General features: G+C 32.8%; 4 protein-coding genes across 6 annotated transcripts; 1 reads left to right on the plus strand and 3 right to left on the minus strand.

Annotated features, from left to right (window-relative positions):
• Positions 1-1,060: 1,060 nt before the first annotated feature.
• Positions 1,061-6,835, minus strand: LOC140965012 (protein DNA-DAMAGE INDUCIBLE 1-like). Of its 3 annotated transcripts, none has more exons than XM_073425038.1 (16): positions 6,672-6,835; positions 6,514-6,546; positions 6,285-6,421; positions 6,015-6,123; positions 5,220-5,336; positions 4,826-4,891; positions 4,073-4,135; positions 3,963-4,007; positions 3,594-3,655; positions 3,400-3,493; positions 3,140-3,232; positions 2,992-3,061; positions 2,776-2,846; positions 1,925-1,970; positions 1,500-1,528; positions 1,061-1,356 (listed from the first exon to the last, which is right to left on the minus strand). In XM_073425038.1, the coding sequence occupies exons 1-16, from the start codon at positions 6,735-6,737 to the stop codon at positions 1,228-1,230; spliced, it is 1,230 nt and encodes a 409-aa protein (XP_073281139.1). In that variant the 5' UTR covers positions 6,738-6,835; the 3' UTR covers positions 1,061-1,227. The 3 variants fall into 3 exon arrangements, with proteins under 3 accessions (XP_073281139.1, XP_073281141.1, XP_073281140.1); XM_073425040.1 differs by having other exon boundaries at positions 1,500-1,524; positions 1,924-1,970; XM_073425039.1 differs by having other exon boundaries at positions 1,500-1,521; positions 1,921-1,970.
• Positions 6,836-7,863: 1,028 nt separating this feature from the next.
• Positions 7,864-8,707, minus strand: LOC140964642 (uncharacterized protein At4g26485-like). Its single transcript, XM_073424500.1, has 3 exons — positions 8,545-8,707; positions 8,257-8,455; positions 7,864-8,152 (listed from the first exon to the last, which is right to left on the minus strand). Exons 1-3 carry the CDS (start codon positions 8,705-8,707, stop codon positions 7,864-7,866), a joined length of 651 nt encoding a protein of 216 aa, XP_073280601.1.
• Positions 8,708-12,006: 3,299 nt separating this feature from the next.
• On the plus strand, positions 12,007-14,213 carry LOC140964156 (cytochrome P450 CYP72A219-like). Its single transcript, XM_073423702.1, has 5 exons — positions 12,007-12,279; positions 12,531-12,751; positions 12,958-13,202; positions 13,318-13,702; positions 13,788-14,213. The coding sequence occupies exons 1-5, from the start codon at positions 12,015-12,017 to the stop codon at positions 14,211-14,213; spliced, it is 1,542 nt and encodes a 513-aa protein (XP_073279803.1). The 5' UTR covers positions 12,007-12,014.
• Positions 14,214-14,425: 212 nt separating this feature from the next.
• Positions 14,426-15,607, minus strand: LOC140964157 (probable carbohydrate esterase At4g34215). The gene is made up of 2 exons (XM_073423703.1): positions 14,946-15,607; positions 14,426-14,752 (listed from the first exon to the last, which is right to left on the minus strand). Exons 1-2 carry the CDS (start codon positions 15,549-15,551, stop codon positions 14,549-14,551), a joined length of 810 nt encoding a protein of 269 aa, XP_073279804.1. The 5' UTR covers positions 15,552-15,607; the 3' UTR covers positions 14,426-14,548.
• Positions 15,608-24,348: the final 8,741 nt, after the last annotated feature.

The following is a 24,348-nucleotide window of genomic DNA, read 5'->3' on the forward strand; positions in this document are numbered from 1 at the left end:
ACATTAATAATTTTTTTATATTTTATTTAGATTATATATTTTATGATATGATAATAGTGAAATTAGAATTTTTTTTTAATTTTTATTTGATTGATAGTTATTTAATTATTTTATATTTTATATTTTAAAGTTTTACTAAAAATCAACTAAAAAATAATATATTATATTTAATTACTAATTTAAATAATTGTCAAAATCGAAATAAACAAACCGTTTTGTTAGAAAATCAAATCGAACCGAAGGATAATAATTTGGATATCATATTATATATTTTTAAAATCGAAAACCGAAATAAAAATCAACCTGACGGATGAACATTAATAAATTCTAACAAATTTTTTATCCTATTAAATCACTCAGTAAATAAGGTCAAAATGAAAAATTTCTTTGTAAAATTTATTTTCCGATATTTTTCTTAATTTCCGTAAAAACATATATAAGCTTATATATATGGGACGGATGAAGTATAAATTATCTAATCATTTAATAAAAAAAACATTATTTATGAAACAGCCTTTGGAAATTGAGTAGGTCTCTTGTGAGACAGTCTCACGAATCTTTATCTGTGAGACGGGTCAACTTTACTGATATTCACAATAAAAAGTAATACTTTTTCATGGATGACCCAAATAAGAGACCTATCTCACAAAATACGACCCATGAGATCGTCTCACACAAATTTTTGCCTTGGAAATTTCACTTGAATATAAATTAGAACAATTTTTCGTTGAAAAGCTTTAAGAATTAAAAATTTAAAATGTGCTTTTAATTGTTCAAATCAAAGTAAAGAGGGAGAAAATAACATGGCCTTGCAAACGAATAATTTTAACGGTCGACATTTACAATCTTTATCAAGTCTCATAATGAATTATAAACTTTGTGTCAACTCCCAAGTTTTATAATCTTTATCAAGTCTTATAATGAACAAAACTTTGATATATAATTTCTTTTTTAATTTTTAACCTATGTTTGATTTGATATTTGTTCCCTGAATTTGCTCCAACTTCGTTATCTTGTCTTGATCCAAACGTTCGTTGAAAAAACTCGGAATACTTTGAACTTAAATAAATGTATGTAAATTAAATTAAAATTTATGTCACCAGAGTCCTACACAGACTGTCACATTGCTTTTGCCCTTGATGACGTTCAAATAAATGAATAATTATAGTGTACATAAGTTACAACAATCACGAGTATACCCTCAAAAGTTGAAATAAATCTAAATATTCAGCCGCCAAAAAGAAATCCAGCCGCTTGTTCTTCATTGCCATCGAAAAACTTGAGCGCTTGAATAACTTGTTCCCTCCCAAAACCTAGCTCAACCAGCTTTGCCACCTTAGCTTCAAAGTCAGGTCCCTGCTAACACACTTGATTACTTAGATGCCATAGCTCACATAACTTCATCAACTTACCAAAATTCAAACTGAAGAAAACTAGGACATATGCAACTTTCCGGTGGAACTACAAAAAAGTGGAGATCAATGCAAAATAAAAATTACCTGGGAACTGTTCTTGTCGGTACTTCCGCCTGTAGGTCATATAAAAGATGAACATTAGCTCTACAGCACATAATTTTCACCGTACACATACAACAGCTGGTGAAAAACTAAACCAGAAGTGAGTTTTAGCAAAACAAGTCTTGCAATGTAAATAAAGGGTAAAATGCAACATTTGTGTCCCTGGTACCATGATTTATTGCGTTCTCAGAAGCTGCAGCAGTTTCACGAAAACTTTCTATCTATATCTCTTGGCATTCATTTTAACTGCTCATTACAAGTTGCCTGCTCATTACAAGTTGCCATGCAATCTTGTTTTATCGTCAATTTTATACACCTTATGTTTGCATAGCCATAGCAAGGACTTCAAGTTGGACATGCTCAAATGAAGTAATGTTAGATGCTTAAGCAAATAAATTAGAACAAACCAGGAGGTGCTCCTGCTGGAATACTATCTTTAGCAGCAGATTTTGCCTGGTAATGAGAAGATAATGATTACAGGTTATCCAGTGGAAATTATATTTTAAATAAGAAAACTGAAGTTTTAAAAAAATTCAATGGTAAGAAAAGCTCTTAACAAAATAACTCAACCATGCTGCAAATGATTTAACATTGAAGAAATGAATCGACCTCCACCTTAATCATATCTTTGGAAAATTGAGAGGTAACTTGGCCTATAACAGGATAAGAGTTCCTTATAAGGACAGTTAGTGGGAGATGGGCAGCTTAGTTTATGGCTTAGAAGCATCAGATCACACTATTCTTGCATAATAAGCTAGTCTAACTCACAGTTTTCCAGACAACACTTAATTCATGATCCAAGATTTTAAAATTTGTGGTATTTTTTTTAAAATTTATTCTAATAATAATTTTGAAAGTTGAATTAGTGATCAAACAAAATTTGTGAAACAAAACAGTAGTTTGAAAAATATAAATTTAAAAGGAAAAATATGTGAGCATGTAAGAGTTGTAGTTTGAATAGTTGATTTGAAGCATGACAAAAATATTTGATCAAAAATTTTGAGAATATGTTTTCCTTTTTTCCTTAATTTTTTTTAGTTAAGAACTACAACAAAAAATTTCATCAGAACTCCACATCTGTGGCAGCTGATTCCCCATCCTTTAAATTTTTTTTCTGGGAGTTAACTACAAGTAAAATAAATTCTGCTAATTTTTTGGGATGCTCAACTGGAGAAAATAAGCACGCCAATCACCAACCAATCAAAGAATGAGAGAAGGTACAAATACAACTGAACTACAAGATTTTGTGAACCCTTACCTGTGCTCCTGAGCTAGAAGCTTCCTTGGCATACCGCTCTTCCTCCAACAAGCGGGTTGGAATATCCTTTTCTGAATTTCAATACATATTTGGTAAAAGATAATTCAGACAATAAAATTCCTAAAGAAAAAATAACTGATGCACAAAATGAGACACATCGTCAATGTAAAAGTAAGCCTCGGATGCAATTTATAGACAAAAAAACTAAATATCAACCTGCCAAAAAAGGTACCGCAACCTCTCCTCCACCAACTCTGAGTACATTCTCCTTTAGGTCGATAATGCACTGCATGATTGTTTGTAAAGTACATCTATATAAAAATTATTTATACAAATTATGGAAAAATACAGGTGAAGATAATACTTGGTGCTTGCGGAGCATATCCAGACCAAAAAGAAATTCCATGTTCGGAGAATCCAACACCGTGAATGAACAAGGATAAAATATGCTTCCTATCTGCAAGTTGCAACGAAAAATGTTCGAATTCAGAGGAATGTTGCTTCATCTAATACAAGAACAAAGGCATCAGCATCAAAGAGGGATAAGAATATCAAAGACAGTATACTGAAGTCAGTCAAGGGAAAAAGCAAAAAACCGAACGAATAACTCATATTGTGTCACACCTTGATTGGGGCAACATGTATCCGACCAACAATCTCAGACTGGCCAACTCCATGAGCAATCCCCCTATACCTCGTATCCAAAAGCCTCAACAATCTGGGAGAACGAGAAATGGTAAATGGAATTACTATCTGCTTCATATAATAGTTGAAGAACCACCTAATTTCTTTAAGAGGGGGGAAACAGCATGTCTTACCCACAACGCTCCGCACAACTCCTAGATATAATTGTTGATTGCGCTCCACTATCAACAAAAGCCTGAAATAAATACAACTATGATTGCTTTCTTGCTTCATTTAAATAAGAGAATATTTTGCATCCAACAATAAATGAGCACAAGTTTTTGATCAAATAACTGTGATGTTCGTAGAGCTTATATTTTAAGTTAACAAGAGTTTCAGCTAAAGGCACAGGTTTAAGCTACAGAACAGTATATGGTTCAGTGGCTACATATTAACATATAATCACACTCATATAAGACTAGCATTTGTGTGCCAAAATGCACATTGATGACTTCCTTTTGGTACGCGGATTGTAAAATCACACTACTTTACCCAGTCAGTACCTTCAACGGAACACCATTAACTTCCATGTCAACGTACAACATTACCTGAAAAGAAACAAGATTTTACTCATCATCAAGAATAAAATGTATGGCAAAATAGACAAGCGTACCACTCTTGCAAAAGCTTCAGGGTTGTATTCCAATGCAGCAGCCCAGTTCTCATCAATGCCTTTCTGTCAACCACGAGTGCAATTAATAGGAACCCATCAATTATCAATTATTTAACAAAAGCCATGAATAGACTAGTTCGAAAAGCCGTATGCCAAAGAAGGGGAAAGCTTCTAAACACAAATTTACAGGAACGTCCATAAAGAGTCACAGTGAATAATAAAGCAAAGAAAATCAAATATTTAAACAAAATTTACTATCAAGAAGAACAAAAAGCCTTAAGATTTCCACACAAAATAATATTGTTGTATTTCAGATAACAACAGAAACCAAGTTCTTTGGCATGGTCCTTCACAATCATATAGCCAACACAAAAGGCGACAAATATTATGAAAACAACAATTCTAAGTAAAGGTTTAAGCAGCTACATCAATCCTAGAGGTAAATTATCAAAAACATAACTGAGATATTGTAACCAAAGTAATCATGAGGTAACCTCAAAAGCTTTTGTTAGCCTTGGAACCTTAATGAAGATGCATTATTTAACATGAGGAACTTGCATGAAAGATGAGATTTATAAGGTTTAAAACTTTAAAATCAGACAAACAATTTTTTGACAAGTCTAACTATATAAAAATTTCAGGGAAATCTTGCAAAATATAAAAGAAAAAGAACATTGAACTCGTGATGAACAACCCAAGACAGTCAACATCAAATAGCGACACCTAATAATGGAGAGGACAGAAACAGCGTACCTGGCGAATGGCAGCTTCAATTTTCCTTTGTGCATCCACATCAAACGGGTCAGCATAAAGTAAAGCCTATGTCAAGAAAAAACTTCAAGAAAATTAGCTTGTCAAATAGAAGTGCGAGAAAATTATATCAGATAAAATAAAATAAAGTGATCCATCAGATCCGGGTCAGCTATTCGTTCCCTTATATGACCAAGTAGAAGCCAAGACAAAATCTTAGGGAAAAAAATTATACAAAAACCGTAATGCTTAAGTTCCAACTTTGAATCTCCAATTATTAGATACATGCAATCAAGTAACAAAACCGTTCTACAACTAAAAATTAAGCCAATCATTCACAACTAATTGGAATCAAATGAGAAGAAGTACAAGGGTATATCATATGTGATTTGATTACCATCTCCTCTTCTTGTTGACGCTGTAATTCAGATCTCTGGAGATTGCGCGCACGTAAAAGGTCTTGCAACTTGTTGAGATCATTTCCAAGAATGGCTTGTGCTAACTCAGGATCGCTCTGACAGTTGGCACATCAAATAATCATAAACAGTCATTTCATGTTAGTTATGGATAAAAGAAAAAACACAAAAAAATCCATAAAATTATATTTATAATACACTTTATTCAAATTTCAAAGCCATAAACAACAATTTAGTATCTTCAAACATTATCAGCAGAACAAAGAAAATACTAGTGACTGAAACTACAGAATCATCATTAAGAAATATTTGAATTGGTATTCACCCCCTTCATAATTTCATCTACTCTTGAGCCATCAAAAAGGGATTATTCAGCAGGAAACATAAGCCATACAAGTACCATAAAGAGCAGTTATCCAACATTTCATTTTCATGAGAAATATCAAATTTTGCGCCCATATGTTTTTAACTATGGCAAGCTCTTTATCGTCAGATAAACAGTTTAGTGTACCATGAGTATACGGAAAGTACAAAAAATTCTGTAGTCCCTAAAAAAGTGGGTTCAATAACTCCATCCATAGATGAAGGTAGACTCCATTGAGCCAATAATTTGAATTAGCACATTAAGTTACATCTCTGTTAGTATTACTGTTCCCTTCTCAGTTTTGTTAATAGAGATTGAACGATAGACATTGGTTCCGAAGTTCAACTTTTGCAAAGCATCTTCTAAATAGACTTGAAATTAAGTAGGCAGTACAGAGCAGATTTCTTCATACCTGAAACAACTGGGTCATTACATTAGAATCACCTCGTAACTGCTGCTGGAAAGCGGAGGGGTCCACAGCTGAACCATCAGGATTGAAGGCCGCTTCGTTTACAGATTCTCTACAACAGGTCAAAACAAAAGCATTAACATACGTTCCAAGTGAAGGTAACGAAGACATGCCAGAATGTATTAAAAAATACTTCTGAACTTGAATAGAATTATACATCATTACCAAAAAGAAATGCATTAGAAATCATAATTGCAACTTATTAAAGGGAACCTGGAACGGAAAGATGAAGCTTTAGAGACCATCATGACCAAATCTCCATCACCCACACCGAGAGCACCCAATTTCTCCGCATTCCTCATCTCTCTACCATTATACAGCAGCTGTTGCTGCTGGAGTGGAATCTTCGTCTGTAAGTGAGTCAACATTTCAATAATGTGCAATTTAAAATTCAGAAAACAGATCAAAAACCAGAAGCTTAAAAGGGCATATTTAATCAAACCTCAACTTCCAGAAGAGCTTTCAGATTCTCAACCTGTGATCAAAGAGATAAAAATTGAGCATTCATATAACGGTTTAAACGAGGGGAAAAAATGAACTGAAGGCAAACCATGTCCAAAACAAAGAAATAGGGATTAAGAGTAACCAAAAGAAAATTACAGATTCTTCACGATCCACGTCTAACGTAAGAATTTGCTCGTCGGAAGTCATTACAGTAATCTTCATCTTCTTCGGTTCGATTCAACTCGATTTCTTCGATGAGAAGCAAGACTGTCCAGTGCCTGATACGAGTCGATCCAATAACCTTTTTTCATTATTATTTTTATTTATTTATTATGTTATTTCTTATCATTTCTATTTTATTAAAGTTCATAAAGTCAATGACACAATAGTAATCATTTAAAAAAGAAATTAATTTTTTTTTAACTTTATATTAATATTACATTTTTGTTTTTGTTTTTTTTTTAAATTTCAACACACACTTTTATTTTTATTTTTTTTATTTCAATAATTCAAATATCATACCTCCATAATTTGTCAAATTTCATTTTAATCTAACGATAATGATAAAAGATTGTACACACGCATCATAAATGCAAAGTAACTAATCCCCTACTACGTCTTTTTTCCTATTCAAAAAGTAATATATAAAAAAAAAATCGTATGTAATCTTGCACTCCCATTTTAAATTATATATTATTTTTCTATTTCTTGATTTTCATTTTAATATTTTTTAAATAAAAAAATAAAAAACGCGAAGCTCGACGTAACATCAATTTTATAAGCATTAGCAGGTTTAATACAATCAAACCTTGAAAAAAGTTTTAACTTTTTTTGTAATTTTAATTTCAATTATATCTAAAGAATCAATAGATTAAATAATATATATAAGCATATCAATACATTTGGAACTTTAAGATTTTTTTGTTTAATCATTTTATACTATGAAATATTTAATATTTACAAGTTCATTCTTATAATAAATTTAATTTAAAATTTAAAAAACGATAAATGTGGTAATTTTTTCATGTTTATGGACGAACCGAAACATTTTTTTTTTTCAGATTTTGCGTTTAATTCATATTTATTTCTCTTTTATTTTAATAACTTTATAATTCACCTAAAACTATGATATCCAATCATTTAACTTCTTTCAGATTCTTGAAATTATTATAATGTTTTTCCTTTCATTATTTTTACTCCTAGCTTATAAAATAAGATAAAAAAAACATGTGATAAATAATTTGATTTTTAATTATCGTCTTTAATAGAAAATTTTAAATTATATAGATAAATATGTTCATGGAGATCGATTATCATCATTATGACAGATAAATACAGGCATCTGTCGCTAATTCCCGAATTTGTAAGTGCTGCTTTTCCCAACTGGGAATGTGTCGTTGCTACGAAATATACTGAACCCATTTCCTCCCCTCTTATTCAGGTATCCAGGGTAATCACAGAGGCGAAATGGAGCTGCTTCAATGAACTCCAACCCTGCCTGTTTACCCAATTTTTTGATCTCCCATGCACTGAATGGATACTCCGTTTTGTGAGTCACATGCACTTCCCCGCTCTCTCTAATCTTTACCATCCTCGCAGCATTTCTCAGAAATCCCCGCACCACTTCCTGGTGAAGCCTGCAACAAATGTAACACACACACACACACTCTCCTGTATAATGTGTGAAAAAAGAGAACAAAACAAGGGGAAGTAATGAATGTGATCGATTAGTGAACGGTACTGGATTTGCATTGTGTTGGTTTCTTTATGGTCGAAACCAACATGGGGAAAATTGAACACGATTCTGTCGAACAAACGGTTTTTCAACAGCGGATGTTCACACATGGTGCTGGCATGGACTCCGTGTATTACTGTGCCTCCCTTGTTATCCAGCTCCACCAGATTCGCGGCCGCAGTTGGGTGTTTGACCGCCAACATTTCTGCGATACGTAAACAATCGGGCATCAATCAACTCCATGTACATATGAATACATAAATGAAATATGTCCTTACATGTGTTTATTTTTACCTTTATTGTCCAGTGATGTGGCGACGATGTTGGAAGCTTGGCCGAATGCTCTGGACAGGCAGGCGGCGAAGGAGAAATCTCCCTCTCCGACGAGCAAAATCTCATGCCGATTGCTGTAGTGTTTAATCCATCTCTCGGCTTCTCCTTTGTCACCAGATTGCATCACTGTGTATTCCATCAAATTTGTGGATTGTAGGTTTTATGCACCTTAAAGATATGGATTTATTTATAGTATAATATAAGAAATCGATGTGATTATTATGGTCAATAATTTGAAGAGTCGGCTATCGAATTCTTGGTAATGATTACTTGGTCATGTTATTTCCTAAAGACGAATATTGTTGATGCATGCATGATTATGAGGAATCTGTTTAATATTAGTGATGGTTTATGGGATGTTCATCAGTTTCAAGAGGTTTAATTTAATTAATTTCAGATTAGAACTTAATCCGCTTGGAATGTTCAATACTAATTAATGGTGGAAATAAATGTGCTGGCTGGTATAGCTAGATTCAAATTTTTTTACATACACATGGTTATTTCAGTTCATGTTCAACTCTCGTATTCTCGCCTCTTCTAACTCCTGGCTATGAATTATTATGATTATTAATTACTCCATTCATCTAGTACTTGTTGTACTCGTTGCGTGTTTGTACAGTACGATTTTTGTAATAAAGTTATCTTTCGATTAAAATTGCAAAAGGGTCAAATGATAAGTATCAAAATGAATACAATTTTTAACAAAATTGTTTATCTCCTTGATATAAAAATATAATCTAATTCCATTCATTTCTTTAAACTAAAATCGCTAGCGAACCGATTATCTGCTTAATAACACGTAAACTTGCATTGAACTAATAGCTTAGTAATTCTAGTGGCTCCGTAGTAATCCCTAGTCCCTATAACCGAAATTTTGATTTTTTAAGCATTTATCATTTATTCTTTAATGATTTGCAAAAAAAGTGGATTTTTTTTTGACAATTTTAAACTTGAAATTAGACATGCATAACAGTTCCTCGGATCCAGTTCTGGTCCGGATTCCACCGATTCAAGATCGGCAGTTTTGGAAGCAGTCACTGATTCGACACCGGTTCCAAGGTAAAAACCTTGGAATCAATCCGAACTGTGGACCGGTTCTATAATTTATAGACTGGTTCTGGTACGGGTTGAACCGGTTCTGGGTTCCGGAGCCGAAATTTATTATCTTTTAATATGAAATTACTTTTATTAATGGGAAAATATTTTATTGAGTATTTTGAGTGGAAACAATACCAATTAATCATTAAAAAAAAACTTATACATTGATTTTTATAATTGAACATCTAAAATTTATCATGATTTATTAAAATATATTTTGAATACTCCGCATATTCGTCTGGATTTGAGCTTTGAAATTCGTCGATCGCTCCGGTGGTTCTATTATTTTTTCGGCTGGAAACCAATTTTGTAGACATGTTAACATGCTAAGTTTTTCTAGCTTTAAATTAGTTTTTTGTTCACTAATGATTCTCATACATTCTGAAAATGCTGATTCTAAAGCAAAATTAACTTGAACTTTGAACGACTAAGACATATCTTGCAATTGCCACTAACATTGGATAAAGTTGAGAGTTTAGTTTCCACCAATCAAGAGCATCGAAAGTCTCTGTAATCTCAATATATTGCTTTGATAAATTTGGATCTCGTTATAATTTGTTATTGTCACTGATTTTCGTTTGAAGTTTTGTCTTTTCAAACTTTGAAATAATTTGAATCTTCAACTTTTGCTTTTCTCTATTGGCCTCTCTTTTGGCAACGCACTCGGTCCACATTGTTCACTAGTTAGCATACAAATCAAACAATTCTTGGAGAGAATGCATGATTAACTTCTCTTGATTGTCAACATTCTTTCAAAGAAATTTATCATAATATAAAAAAAAAACATGTTTAGCCCACATTGTCTTTGACTATGATCAAGTAATGTTGCTAAGCAATACACAATTGTGATATTCTCTCAATATTTAATTTTTTTTCCATATTTGAAACAAAACCACGTATAACAACATCATCACGATAATCAATAAATATAAAAAATATTTGAAAGTCAAAAATAGAAACATGGTTGAAGTAGGTAGTTAATGCCCAAAAAAAATTTGGATTGTTTCTTTAAAAATTTATATAAAGAAAAAAACACAGGTACTTGAAATATTTTAATCATCATAAGTCAACATTAAAGACTATAAAGCAATATTATTGTAATATGGAGTAACTAAATCTTGAAATCGTGACAAAGTATGAGCAAATTATATAAAGAATTTCATATTAAATTTCATATAATTTCAATAGGAATATGAAATTTTTAAATTTATTCCTGTTTGATTCGAGTATTATTTTCCAATCACGTCCATGTCTTCTTTCATGTAATTATTTCCACATACTTTGGATTTTCAATTATAATAGACGTACATATGTTCATCACATACATATCTAACAGATAAGTTGATAACATGACTTATTCTTCTGACATGAAGCAAATTACCATCTAAAATTGATTTTAATGAATTTTTAAATATTTAATAGTAAGAGTATTGACACTCGCATTATCTAATGTTATTGATATTATTTTATTTTGTATACCATAAATCATAACAACATTTAAAACATATATAGCTATAGTACATGTGTTGTGTGACGATTCTAAATTATTTAGCGCTAAAATTCTTTTTTGCATTGTCCAAGTTTCATCAATTCAATTACATGTAAAAACAAAATAAAATTTATATTTCAAATTAATCCAAATATTTGTTGTCAAATTAACTCTACCAGAAATATTTGAAAGATGCAATTTCAGTGTTTCTTTGAATTTCTTATACATATCAAAATAATTTTTCTTAAGTGTGTGTCTAGAAATATTGTGAAAACCAAGTTGAATAGTACTAGATAATAAATTCAACAAAACTTTCTTGTTCAACTATTATAAAAGGTTGACAACATTTCATAACAAATTTAACGATGACTTTTAATTTTTGTAATTGTTATAGCTTTACCACTTGAATGGTTTTTTTTTTAATGAACTAATTCATTGAAAAAGGTAAATTGCATAAATTAAAATTCCCTAAAAATTCCGAGATTTCTGAACCTTCAATTAAAAATAATAATTTATTTATATTTTTAAATTTTGAACACACACTTTTTTTTGTCTATGTATATTTTCAAGAGTAGATGTGCTACAAATTTGAAAAGACTGATAGTTAGTAGTCATTTTCAACTATATTAGGATTTGACGAAGGAGTATGTAATTTAACCCATCAATAAAAATTGTTTTTTCAAGCGGAACACGTTTTATATATTTGTAAAAGCAAAAAGGCTCGGAAAGGGAAGGGCGAGAGGCATGCAAAATATTAATGTTTATTATTATTATTATTATTATTATTATATATATATATAGGAATCAGGCACAGAAAAAAACAAAGAAATGAAAAATGGAGTTCATGTATCTAGTATCAGTTTTTTGCTGCGCTACGGCGGTGCTCGTGTACGCATGGAAGGTGATGGATTCGTGGTGGATTCGGCCCAAAAAGATCGAGAAGCTGCTGAGGCAGCAGGGCTTCAGAGGGAACTCGTACCGGTTTATGTTGGGAGATTTGAAGGAGATGGTGGCGATGCACCGAGAAGCTAAATCCAACCCCATTGCTTTTGAGGATGATATCAAGCCGAGAATCATGCCTTTTCTCATCAAAACCCTCCGCAAATATGGTACTTTTTATTTGTTTTTCACTTCTTCTTCTTAATTATTATTATTTTTTTCCATCTCTTTTTGGAAAAAAGTACAGAAGCATTCTTCTTTGTTTTATGTGTTAGTGTATCTTTTTTATACATCGTTTACAATGCAGAATACTAGAATTTCAGTCACATTGAAAACAATATTTTTATCATTTTATAAAATAAGTTAAATTTGGTGATCTTGTGAACTCGATCACATGTGACCACATATAATTAATTTGCAGGAAATGGATCCTTCATATGGATGGGACCAACACCTGAAGTTATAATCACAGACACTGATCTCATCAAAGAAGTGATGTCCAACAATTATACGTATCTGAAGCAATCTAGCCCGAATCCGATAGCGAAGAAGCTTATACAAGGACTTGCGCTTCTCGAGTTGGACAAATGGGCCAAACACAGAAAGATCATCAACCCTGCTTTCTATCTAGAGAAATTGAAGGTTTGGTTGACAGAAAACAAATAAATTTGTAATGTCTCGTCACACCTGTCTGTTTGTTGGAGATATATGAATATTTTTTACAATACAACACTGTTTGCTAAGAGGTTGGGCTAATTGTTTTCACAAAATATTAAAGATGGATGTCAAATGGTTGCCGGCAGGTACATTATAAGTGATCTATAAATTTAACAACTGTTTTTCATCAGCTTATGGTACCGGCCTTTCACATGAGTTGTGAAGAAGTTTTGAACAAATGGGAGACCCAAATTTCGCGGAAAGGATCGTGTGAGATCGATGTGTGGCCCTATATAGAGAATTTAACAGGAGACGTGATATCAAGAACATCATTTGGTAGTAATTTCGAAGAAGGTAGAAAAATATTTGAACTTCAGGAGGAACAAACAGGGTATGTTATGAAGATTATACGGTCCATATATATTCCTGGATGGAGGTAAATAAGAGCGTGTGCGCGCGCTCATGTATTGTATTGAAAAGGGATTTTACATTAAAGTTCGTTTTTGAAAATTATGTAACTGAACATTATGTTATTTATAACTTATGAGCAGATTTTTGCCAACTAAAGTGAATAAGAGAATGAAGGCAATAGAGAAAGAAGTCAAATCCTTGATATTGGGTATGATCGAGAAAAGAATGGAGGCGATTGAGGTAGGGGGAGAGCGTATAGATGACCTATTGACCTTATTGTTGGAATCGAATTTTCAAGAAATCGAAAAACATGGCAACAAGAGTCATGGGATGAGCATAAACGAGGTAATAGAAGAGTGCAAGCTGTTTTATTTAGCCGGCCAGAAAACAACGTCAGTGTTGATAGTTTGGACTTTGATTTTATTGAGCAAGTATAAAGACTGGCAGGCACGAGCTCGAGACGAGGTTTGGAAGGTGTTTGGCGAAAAAAACCCGGATTATGATGGTTCGAATAATTTGAAACTTGTAAGAAAAAAACACGTTAATTAAACATAGTAAACACCTTCCCATGACATGGCTTATTTCCCTTATCACGAAATTTTTATGACAGGTTACTATGATTTTACTCGAGGTCATGAGATTGTATCCACCGGTAGTACATGTTACCCGAAGGCTTGATCACGAAGCCAAGCTCGGGAACTTGACAATGCCAGCAGGTGTGGAAGTTTTAATGCCAATAATCGTGTTACATCACGACCGGGAAATTTGGGGGGACGATGCAATGGATTTCAATCCTGAGAGATTTGGTGAAGGAGTGTCCAAGGCACAGAAGGGAAAAGGTATGTATTTTCCGTTTGGTTGGGGGCCTCGGATATGCGTTGGACAAACATTTGCAATGTTAGAAGCAAAAGTCGCCCTGGCCATGATTTTTCAACGCTTCTCTTTTGAGCTTTCACCGTCTTACACACATGCGCCTGACAATCTTATATCTCTTATTCCTCAACATGGTGCTCACTTGATTCTGCACAAGATATAGGGGATGGATGATTCTTCATATTTTGTCTCGATAAAGATATTTAATCTAGTATTACTTCTACTTGTGAATTGAATTCGACGTCTTTACTTAATTAGTTCCAATTATAATCGATGATGTAATATGGATCGAGAGTAATGAATAACTCTCTTCCATTTCTTACTAGCTATCTCTAATCTTGTGAAGTTGAACGAAATATATAATGAAGTTGGACATGGAACCAACAGTTAATGTTTATTTATGAATCGTCAATCATATTTAAGTTTCATAAATATTACATTTCTCCAACATATTCAACATATGGAATTTTCATAATTCAGAGAAAAAGGATGAAGTAGCTAGCATTCCTCGTTAATTTCGAGGAAGGCATCAGCAAGTCTCTTTCCAACTTCGACTGATCCTGCCTTGTTCAGATGCACCTTATCGTTAAATTTTATCCCCGCTCCTTTAGCATCAACCGTGACAACGTGTGGAAGCTTTATGACCATCTGAGCTTCTCTTACCATCATCTTGAATTCTCCGTCTCCGGTCATCATCGCCACCTAAAAAAATAGAACATGTCGTAAAAGTTAGACAAATTTTCAAGAAATTGGAAAAATATTCCTACATAAGCTTTTTCAACATGATACTGATGCCTTACTGATCAGATCATCAGGCAAGATAATGTGAACGATATTCGTGCGGATAATGATGTATGCATATCCGTTACGATAATGTTGGTATATATTAACGTACCACAAGCACTGGCAACTCCGGTAGTCCTAAATCAGCTCGCACATCGGTAAGAAACTTGACCAATCTACTTCCATATAGCACAGCATCTTCATAGTGAAGTGCGTCACTCTCACCTTGGTACCAAAGAAGAGCTTTAATCTCACCTCCACCTTGCAATGCAACCTTAGCCCTATTCACCAACTGTGCGAAAAGACCGTTCTCGTTGCCTTTCATCCACTGCATGATACTGGTTTGTCCATGCGCACAAGGGACCAGACCAATCGTCCCAAATTCCGGGTTCTTCATCAAGATCCTATTGGCAAACGGCATTCCTGGCCCCACTCCCACAAATTTCTTGTCGATACCATCGTGAAGGCCGGGGTCGGCCGCCTGTTTCCACGTCTGGTTGGCATCGAGCATGAGAATTTGCGGGTGCGAGAGAAAGTATTCCGGGGGGTAAGTACTGTTGTCGCTATTATATCCTCTACCAGCCATATTGCTTTGTCCGGCTAAGATGAAAATGCTTTTATAACTTGAATCATTTTCATTTTGGGATAGGTCTATAGTACCCATGCTAGAACATGACAGAAGCATGAAACAAGCAAGAAGAAACAGTTTCTCCCCCATTATTGTTGGAATTTAAAGATTAAAGTTTGGCAAAAGGAGGGAGCTTCAGAGATAGGGAAGGAGAAAGAGACATATTTATAACAATAATCTTCATGCAAAAAGGTTTAGAGGAAGAGATGGACTTGGGGAATGGAGCACACTTCTGTCCATTACTTCTCCCACTTTTTCCTCCCCTTCACCCTTCCATTGATACATGCAAAATATATGGGATTGTGGTTAATTTTTGTTTATGTTTTTTCTTAGACAAATAAAAAAGGGGAAGTTAGTAAAAAATCCCCAATCAAAATATTTCTTTGGGTTCACTCCCTACCCACAAAATTGTGGTACTATGTCATACAAAATGTGGTACATTTCATGTGGAAATGTGGTACACTTCATGTGGAAATGTGGTATTAAAAAAGTACCCAGGGACTGAACACAAAAAAAATCGACGGCTGGGGACTGAAGGCCAATTTCCCTAATAAAATAACTTGGTTAAATTTGATTATATTATATAATATAATATAATAATATATACATTAAATGGATCTGAAATTTATATTTTCAAAAACTACCTCAAAAATTGTAAATAAATTAATATCAAAGATTTCATATTTGAATTTACGCAATTCTTGTATAAACACATGTTATTAAATTGGATTTAAACCCAATTGAGTTGAGGCTAATTTGAATAGGCTAATGAGATGTTATTATTTGAATATTGTTCTAAAAGTGCAATCAAAGGTGGACAATCGTCACATGTGAGATCTAGTAAATGTTTATTTTTTATATATAGAATAAGACAAAAACTTGTGTGAGACGGTCTCACGGATCTTATTTTGTGAGACGCATTTGGGTCATCCATGAAAAAGTATCATTTTTTATGCTAAGACTATTACTTTTTATTGTGAATATCGGTAGGTTTGACATGTTTCACAGATAAAATCCGTGAGACCGTCTCACAAGAGACCTACTCATAAAATTTTGTTTTAATGATAGCATGAAATTTTTCCTGTAAATTGGGATTGATCTTCATAAAATTCAATTAAGTAAAGCTCGATTTTTGAATATTAATTTTAAATATGAAAATGATTATTATCAAAACATATTTTAAAATAATTTAAATAATATTAAAATAAAATCACTGAGATAGATCTTATATTATTCATTTTTATGTTTAATTTGTTCTCCGGTTCCGATATACAATAATCTTCATAAATTCTAAAAATAATAATAATTCAACTAAGAGTATAGATATACACTTGCAAGGAGTCAAGGTTATACTCACATTTTTTTTCATTTAAAGGTAATAAAGAATAAAAACATAAAAAATATGTGTTTGAAATAAAGAATCTTTTTATCTTTTATCATATAAAATATAAATTTGAGTGTAACCTAAAATGTACCACGAGACGTATTGGCGGCCGCTGATCATTTCATTGGACTGAAGTTGGGAATGAGTGCACTTGACGATATGAATCATTTGAAAAATAAACGTATTTGCTATGTTGCAAATCTTTTACAAGATCAATTTGGATTGTCTCTGGTTCGTTTAAAAAATTTGGTTCACAGAACTATATGTGAAGAATTCGGCATGAATTGATACCGACTCCTGAATTTTCTTTCAACTAATATGTACTAAAAATATATACATCACAAAAAAAAAAAAACGAACAAAAAGAGATCCGATAAACCTTCTACCTGGACCATGATTTGCTTTTTACAAGTAGCCTATTTATTCAGCTAGGCTCATCTTTTAAGTCTTGAAGCCCAACATTGTTGAACCCAATAACAATAGAAACATTTGAATTAAATCCATTTTTGCTGGCATTCACCTCTCATCTATTTATTTTATATTTGATGCTAAATTCCATTTGCAAACATTATAAATACAAGTGAGATAATGTCAAATTCATTACCAAAAAACCCTATAAAACTTGTTGACAAGGTTTTCAAGTGCTAAAAAAATAATTTTGTCTAATAGAATTGAGCTTCTCGTATAATAATTTTTTTAGTAAAATCTATAAAAAAAGAAATTATAATTTTTTACTATTGGATTTTTTTTTATTTCTTGAGCCCTTTTCAAAATTAAAGCTCAATCAAGTATCATCTTTTCTTGGGGAAAAAGGAAAAATAAAAATTATATCAAACACCCTCTTAGACAAATTTTGACGACAGCAATTATTAATTCATATTATTACAGAACATTATTTAACATAGGTTATCCCAAAGAATCTCCAATCATGAGCAATTCGGATAAAGAGAACATTCAAACATAAAATTCCACGGGCAATCATAAAATCAAATATAATCATTATTGTTGTGAAAAAGTAAAAATTTACGGTAAAAAAGTAAAAATCTCAAACTCTCAAAATTATCACACTACACACTTTATAATATTTTTCTCTCAACTCAATTGTGATTTTCTTCACAAATGAGAGATCTATTTATAGAAAATTTTTACAAATAATCCAAAAATAAAATACATCATTACCTACATCATCACACACTAATTTTCAATATTCAACACCTAATTTTACCTAATTTTCAACATTCAACATTCACATTTTCAACACAAATATTTAACACATTTTTAAATAATTTTTCAACACTCCCCCTTGTGATGATGATCATAATGATTGTATACATTACGTGTTTTTATACTGCCTCGTTAAAAACCTTACTAGGAAAAACCCATTGGGATAAAAACCATAGTAAGGGAAAAAGAGTGCAGTCACGTAAACTCCCCCTCATGTTGACACGAACAATTCTTCACAAATTTCGTAGATTGCGCATCCCAATATTATATATGTGCTTTCTGAATATTGTCGTAGGAAGTGCCTTTGTGAAGAGATCTGATGAGTTTTCACTTGATTGAATGTGACGAACATCAATACATTTATTCTTCTCAAGCTCCTTGGTGAATGCGAAGAACTTAGGAGGAATATGTTTAGTTCTGTCGCTTTTTATGTATCCTTCTTTCATTTGAGCAACACATGCAGCATTATCTTCATATAGTATCACAGGCTTCTCGTCGAATGATAATCCGCATGAGATTTGGATATGTTGAGTCATTGATTTTAACCACACACATTCACGGCTTGCTTCATGTAGTGCAATAATCTCGGCATGATTTGATGAAGTTGTTACAAGTGTTTGTTTCTGTGAACGCCAAGAAATTGCAGTGCCTCCACGAGTAAATACATATCCAGTTTGAGAACGTGCTTTGTGTGGATCAGATAAGTATCCAGCATCGGCATAACCAATTATACTTGGATTAGCATCTTTTGAATACAAAAGTCCCAAGTCTGTCGTTCCTCGTAGATAACGGAATATATGTTTAATTCCGTTCCAATGTCTCTTTGTTGGATATGTGCTAAATCTTGCCAATAAATTTACGGCAAAAGATATATCAGGCCTTGTACAATTTGTAAGATACATAAGGGCACCGATAGCACTTAGATATGGTACTTCTGGACCAAGAATATCTTCATCATCTTCACATGGACGGAATGGATCCTTTTCTATGTTTAATGATCTAACAACCATTGGAGTACTTAAAGGATTTGATTTGTCCATATTAAAACGTTTAAGGATCTTTTCTGTATAATTTGTCTGGTGAACAAATATTCCACATTCTTTTTGTTCAATTTGTAAACCCAGACAATACTTGGTTTTTCCAAGATCCTTCATTTCAAATTCTTCTTTCAAGTATGACACAACTTCTTGAATTTCCTTATTTGTTCCAATGATGTTTAAATCATCAACATATACAGCAATAATTACGCATCCGGATGTTGTTTTCTTAATGAAAACACAAGGGCATATTGAATTATTTACATATCCCTTTTTCATCAAGTGATCACTTAGCCTATTATACCACATTCTGCCGGATTGCTTCAACCCATATAATGATCTTAGTAATTTCACAGAATAACATTCTCTGGGTTTTGAACTTTGTGCTTCAGGCATCTTAAATCCTTCAGGGATTTTCATATATATATTACTATCAAGTGATCCATATAAGTAGGCTGTAACAACATCCATAAGACGCATTTCTAAATTTTCAGATACTGCCAAGCTAATCAAATACCGAAACGTAATTGCATCCATCACAGGAGAATACGTTTCTTCATAATCAATTCCAGGCCTTTGAGAAAAACCTTGTGCAACAAGTCGAGCTTTATATCTTACTATTTCATTTTTCTCATTTCGCTTTCGAATAAAAACCCATTTGTATCCAACAGGTTTTACACCTTCAGGTGTAAGGACTATAGGTCCAAAAACATTACGTTTATTTAGCGAATCCAATTCAACCTGGATGGCATCTTTCCATTTTATCCAATCCTGCCGATTTTTACATTCACCAAAAGATTTTGGTTCATGATCTTCATTATCATTTATGATGTCGATTGCCACATTATAAGAAAATATATCATCAATTTCTTCTATATCTTTTCGGTTCCATATTTTTCCAGTATTAATATAATTGATAGAGATTTCATGATTCTCGTCAGTTTGTGGTTCTGACAAAACATTTTCATCATCATGTGTTTCTTCAGGAACATCATTCTCTATTTTGTGATCATTATGTGTTTCTTCAGGAACATCATTCTCTATTTTGTGATCATTGTGTTTCTCTATGAATTTTCTTTTTCGAGGATTTTTATCCTTGGAACCAACTGGCCTTCCACGCTTCAGGCGTTTAATGACATCATGACTATCTTCAATTTGTTTCTTCGGAATTTCAATTCGAGCAGGGGCATTTGCAGCATGTATATATGATTTAGTTACCCCTTTTGTGTCTGCAAATGCATCTGGTATTTGATTTGCTATTCTTTGCAAGTGCACAATTTGCTGTACATCTTTTTCACATTGTTTTGTTCTTGGATCCAGATGTAACAATGATGATACATACCATGTAATTTCTTTTTCGGTATGTTTCTGTTCTCCCCCTAACATTGGGAAGATTTCCTCATTAAAATGACAATCAGCAAAACGTGCTGTGAACACGTCGCCTGTCTGTGGTTCAAGATATCGAATGATCGATGGACTATCATAACCAATATAAATTCCAATCTTTCTTTGAGGTCCCATTTTCTTTCGTTGAGGTGGTGCAATAGGCACATACACCATACATCCAAAAATTCTCAGATGAGAAATGTCTGGTTCTTTACCAAATGCAAGCTGCAATGGGGAGTATTTATGATATGCACTTGGTCTGATGCGAATTAATGAAGCAGCATGTAAAATTGCATGTCCCCATATAGAAATAGGGAGCTTTGTTTTCATAATCATTGGTCTAGCAATCATTTGCAGACGTTTAATCAATGATTCAGCCAATCCATTTTGAGTATGTACATGAGCAACAGGATGCTCAACAATGATTCCCATAGACATACAATAATCATTGAAAGTCTGGGAAGTAAATTCACCAGCATTATCAAGTCTAATTTTCTTGATTGTATAATCGGGAAATTGATTCCTCAATTTTATTATTTGAGCAAGTAATCTTGCAAATGCAACATTTCGAGTTGACAATAAACATACATGTGACCATCTGCTGGAGGCATCAATCAATACCATAAAGTATCTGAATGGTCCACATGGTGGATGGATTGGTCCACAAATATCACCCTGAATACGTTCAAGAAACATTGGTGATTCAGTTTGGATTTTGGCTGGTGATGGTCTTATAATAAGTTTTCCAAGAGAACATGCTTTACATTGAAACTTATTATTCTGAAAGATCTTCTGGTCTTTCAATGGATGACCATGTGTATTTTCTATAATTCTTCGCATCATTGTTGAACCAGGATGTCCTAATCGATCATGCCAATTGGTTAATATTGAAGAATTATCAATTACCATGTTTGATTCAATGGGACGTATATGTGTATAATGCAATCCAGTAGGGAGCATTGGTAGTTTTTCAATCACATATTTCTTTCCTGATTTATATGTGGTAAGACACATATATTTCTCATTCCCTTCATTCATTGTTTGAGTATCATACCCATGGGAATATATATCATTAAAACTCAACAAATTTCTTTTCGATTGTGGTGAATATAAAGCATCATTGATCAAAAATTTTGTACCATTAGGTAACAAAAATTGTGCTTTACCACATCCTTTAATCAAGTCTACAGGACCTGATATTGTATTCACCGTTGTTTTTGTTGGTTTTAGTTCCAAGAAATATCTTTTATCTCGGAGGATAGTGTGCGTTGTACCACTATCAGGTATGCAAACTTCAGCTTGGTTCGTAGCATTTTCCATATTTGAACTTCAAAAAAATATGCAATGAAATAAAATTATTGACAATAAAATACAATACAATATAACACACTATAAAACATTATCATACGAATACATAAAAAATAAAATATTTTACATATTTATTCCACCATCAAATTGATCATTATCTGAGAAATCAATCAGAAAATCTCCAGCATCAAAATGAGTTGAACCACTCAAAGGTTCACTGTGTTCAGTAAAGTTGGTCTCCTTTTCTTTCCCCTTTATTGATTCTTTATAAAGTTTACAAAGGTGCTCAGGGGCTCGACAAATACGGGACCAATGTCCTGGAGTACCACATCTGAAACAAGAACTTTCAAATCTTTTTGAGTGATTCTCATTAACACTCATATTCTCTTGATGCCTTTTCGGTGGGTGGTTTGGGACGTTCTTTTGAGATGAGTTATAGAAATAACTATCTCGATTATTTTCAAAACCACGGCCGCGTCCACGACCACGACCACTTCCACGTCCACGTCCACGTCCACGACCACGACCACGACCTCGATTTTGTCCTCGACCAAAATCTTGTCTGTAACTTTGATTTTGGTTTCCAGGTTTAAATTCATTTTTGCTTACAGCATTTACTTCTGGAAATGCTGTTGATCCAGTGGGTCGGGACTGATGATTTCTCATTAATAGCTCGTTGTTCTTTTCCGCCACAAGAAGACAGGCGATGAGTTCAGAATATCTCGCAAATCCACGCACTCTATATTGTTGCTGTAGTGTTATATTTGATGCGTGAAACGTGGAAAATGTTTTTTCAAGCATTTCCGATTCTGTAACCTCATGTCCACAAAATTTTAACTGCGAGATTATTCTATACATCGCTGAATTGTAATCACTGACTTTTTTAAAGTCTTGGAATCTTAACATATTCCATTCATCACGGGCGGTCGGAAGTATAACTTCCCTTATATGTTCAAATCTCTCTTTTAATCCTTTCCACAGAGCCATGGGATCTTTTTCGATGAGATATTCACATTTTAAACCTTCATCAAGGTGTCGTCGTAAAAATATTATAGCTTTTGCTTTTTCTTGTGATGAAGATATACCATTTTCTTTAATGGTCTCGCTTAGACCCAATGACTCAAGATGCATTTCTACATCAAGAGTCCATGGCATATAGTTTTTCCCAGTAATATCAAGAGCGATGAATTCGAGCTTTGCCAAGTTTGCCATGGTGGTACTAAAAATTACGATGCATTTTATTAGTTAATGAATATTGCAATACAAAGTAATGGATAAACAACAAGTACAAGTATTCGTAAAAATAAAGAAAACACACGAGGAGGATATTCTCCGATAAATACAAGACTGGTGAGTATGATAACCAAAATAATTAAAAATAACCTCGTGAAAGCCATCTTCTTTTTTTCTTCGAAAATTTGATGAAGAATAATTTTTAGAGAAGAAGAGAAAGTTGGAGTGATTGAATGTATTTGTGAGATTGTATTTATAGAGCAAAAACTAGCCGTTTTGTTACCGTTTATTACCGTTGGTGTATAAGAAAATAAATGTATGTATTTGTATAATTTTATGGTAATAATATGGTGTATATAATATTAGTCATATTTAAATAATTATGTATATCATATCACATTATTATAATTAGGTGTCATAAGTTATTTTGTTTAAAAAACCTTATAGGCTTTTATACTTGTCGTATCCCTTACCGGGAGTGTGGGATGTCGTCTTAACATCCTCCCAGGATTTATAACAAGTTTTTGAAAAAATTATTTTTATTATTTCTAACAATAACATTATATTATATATTACATATATAAACAATAAATAAATAACAGTAAAATAAATATTATTACTTTTGTTACCTTTTTCTTCTGTTCGGAGCTTGGAAAAATATGGAGGACTTTTAGAGCTTCGTGCTGATAACGTGTTGTGAAAAAGTAAAAATTTACGGTAAAAAAGTAAAAATCTCAAACTCTCAAAATTATCACACTACACACTTTATAATATTTTTCTCTCAACTCAATTGTGATTTTCTTCACAAATGAGAGATCTATTTATAGAAAATTTTTACAAATAATCCAAAAATAAAATACATCATTACCTACATCATCACACACTAATTTTCAATATTCAACACCTAATTTTACCTAATTTTCAACATTCAACATTCACATTTTCAACACAAATATTTAACACATTTTTAAATAATTTTTCAACAATTATGTGATATTTCCACACACTGCCAATATCAAGCCACTCCACTATTTCGAGGTTGTCAAATAAGTACTCTTACAGGTTCATTTCATTTGAAGTCAGCTCTAGCTTCACAAAACCGTCTGTGACGGTTATCGGGCGGGTCCAGATCCGAGGTCCGATTTACCGCAGGGTTTGGTTCGGATCTTGGTCAAACCCGAAACGTGATCATGTCTAATTAGGAATAGTAAGTGGGATTTTGTATATATATATGATTATTATGATAGTTCTCAATGTTTTTTTCTTATCATTCGACGTATATTGGATAATTTTTGGACAAACACAGTATTAAGCG

The sequence above is a fragment of the Primulina huaijiensis genome, chromosome 18 (assembly GCF_012295235.1).
Source record: "Primulina huaijiensis isolate GDHJ02 chromosome 18, ASM1229523v2, whole genome shotgun sequence".
NCBI lineage: Eukaryota > Viridiplantae > Streptophyta > Magnoliopsida > Lamiales > Gesneriaceae > Primulina > Primulina huaijiensis.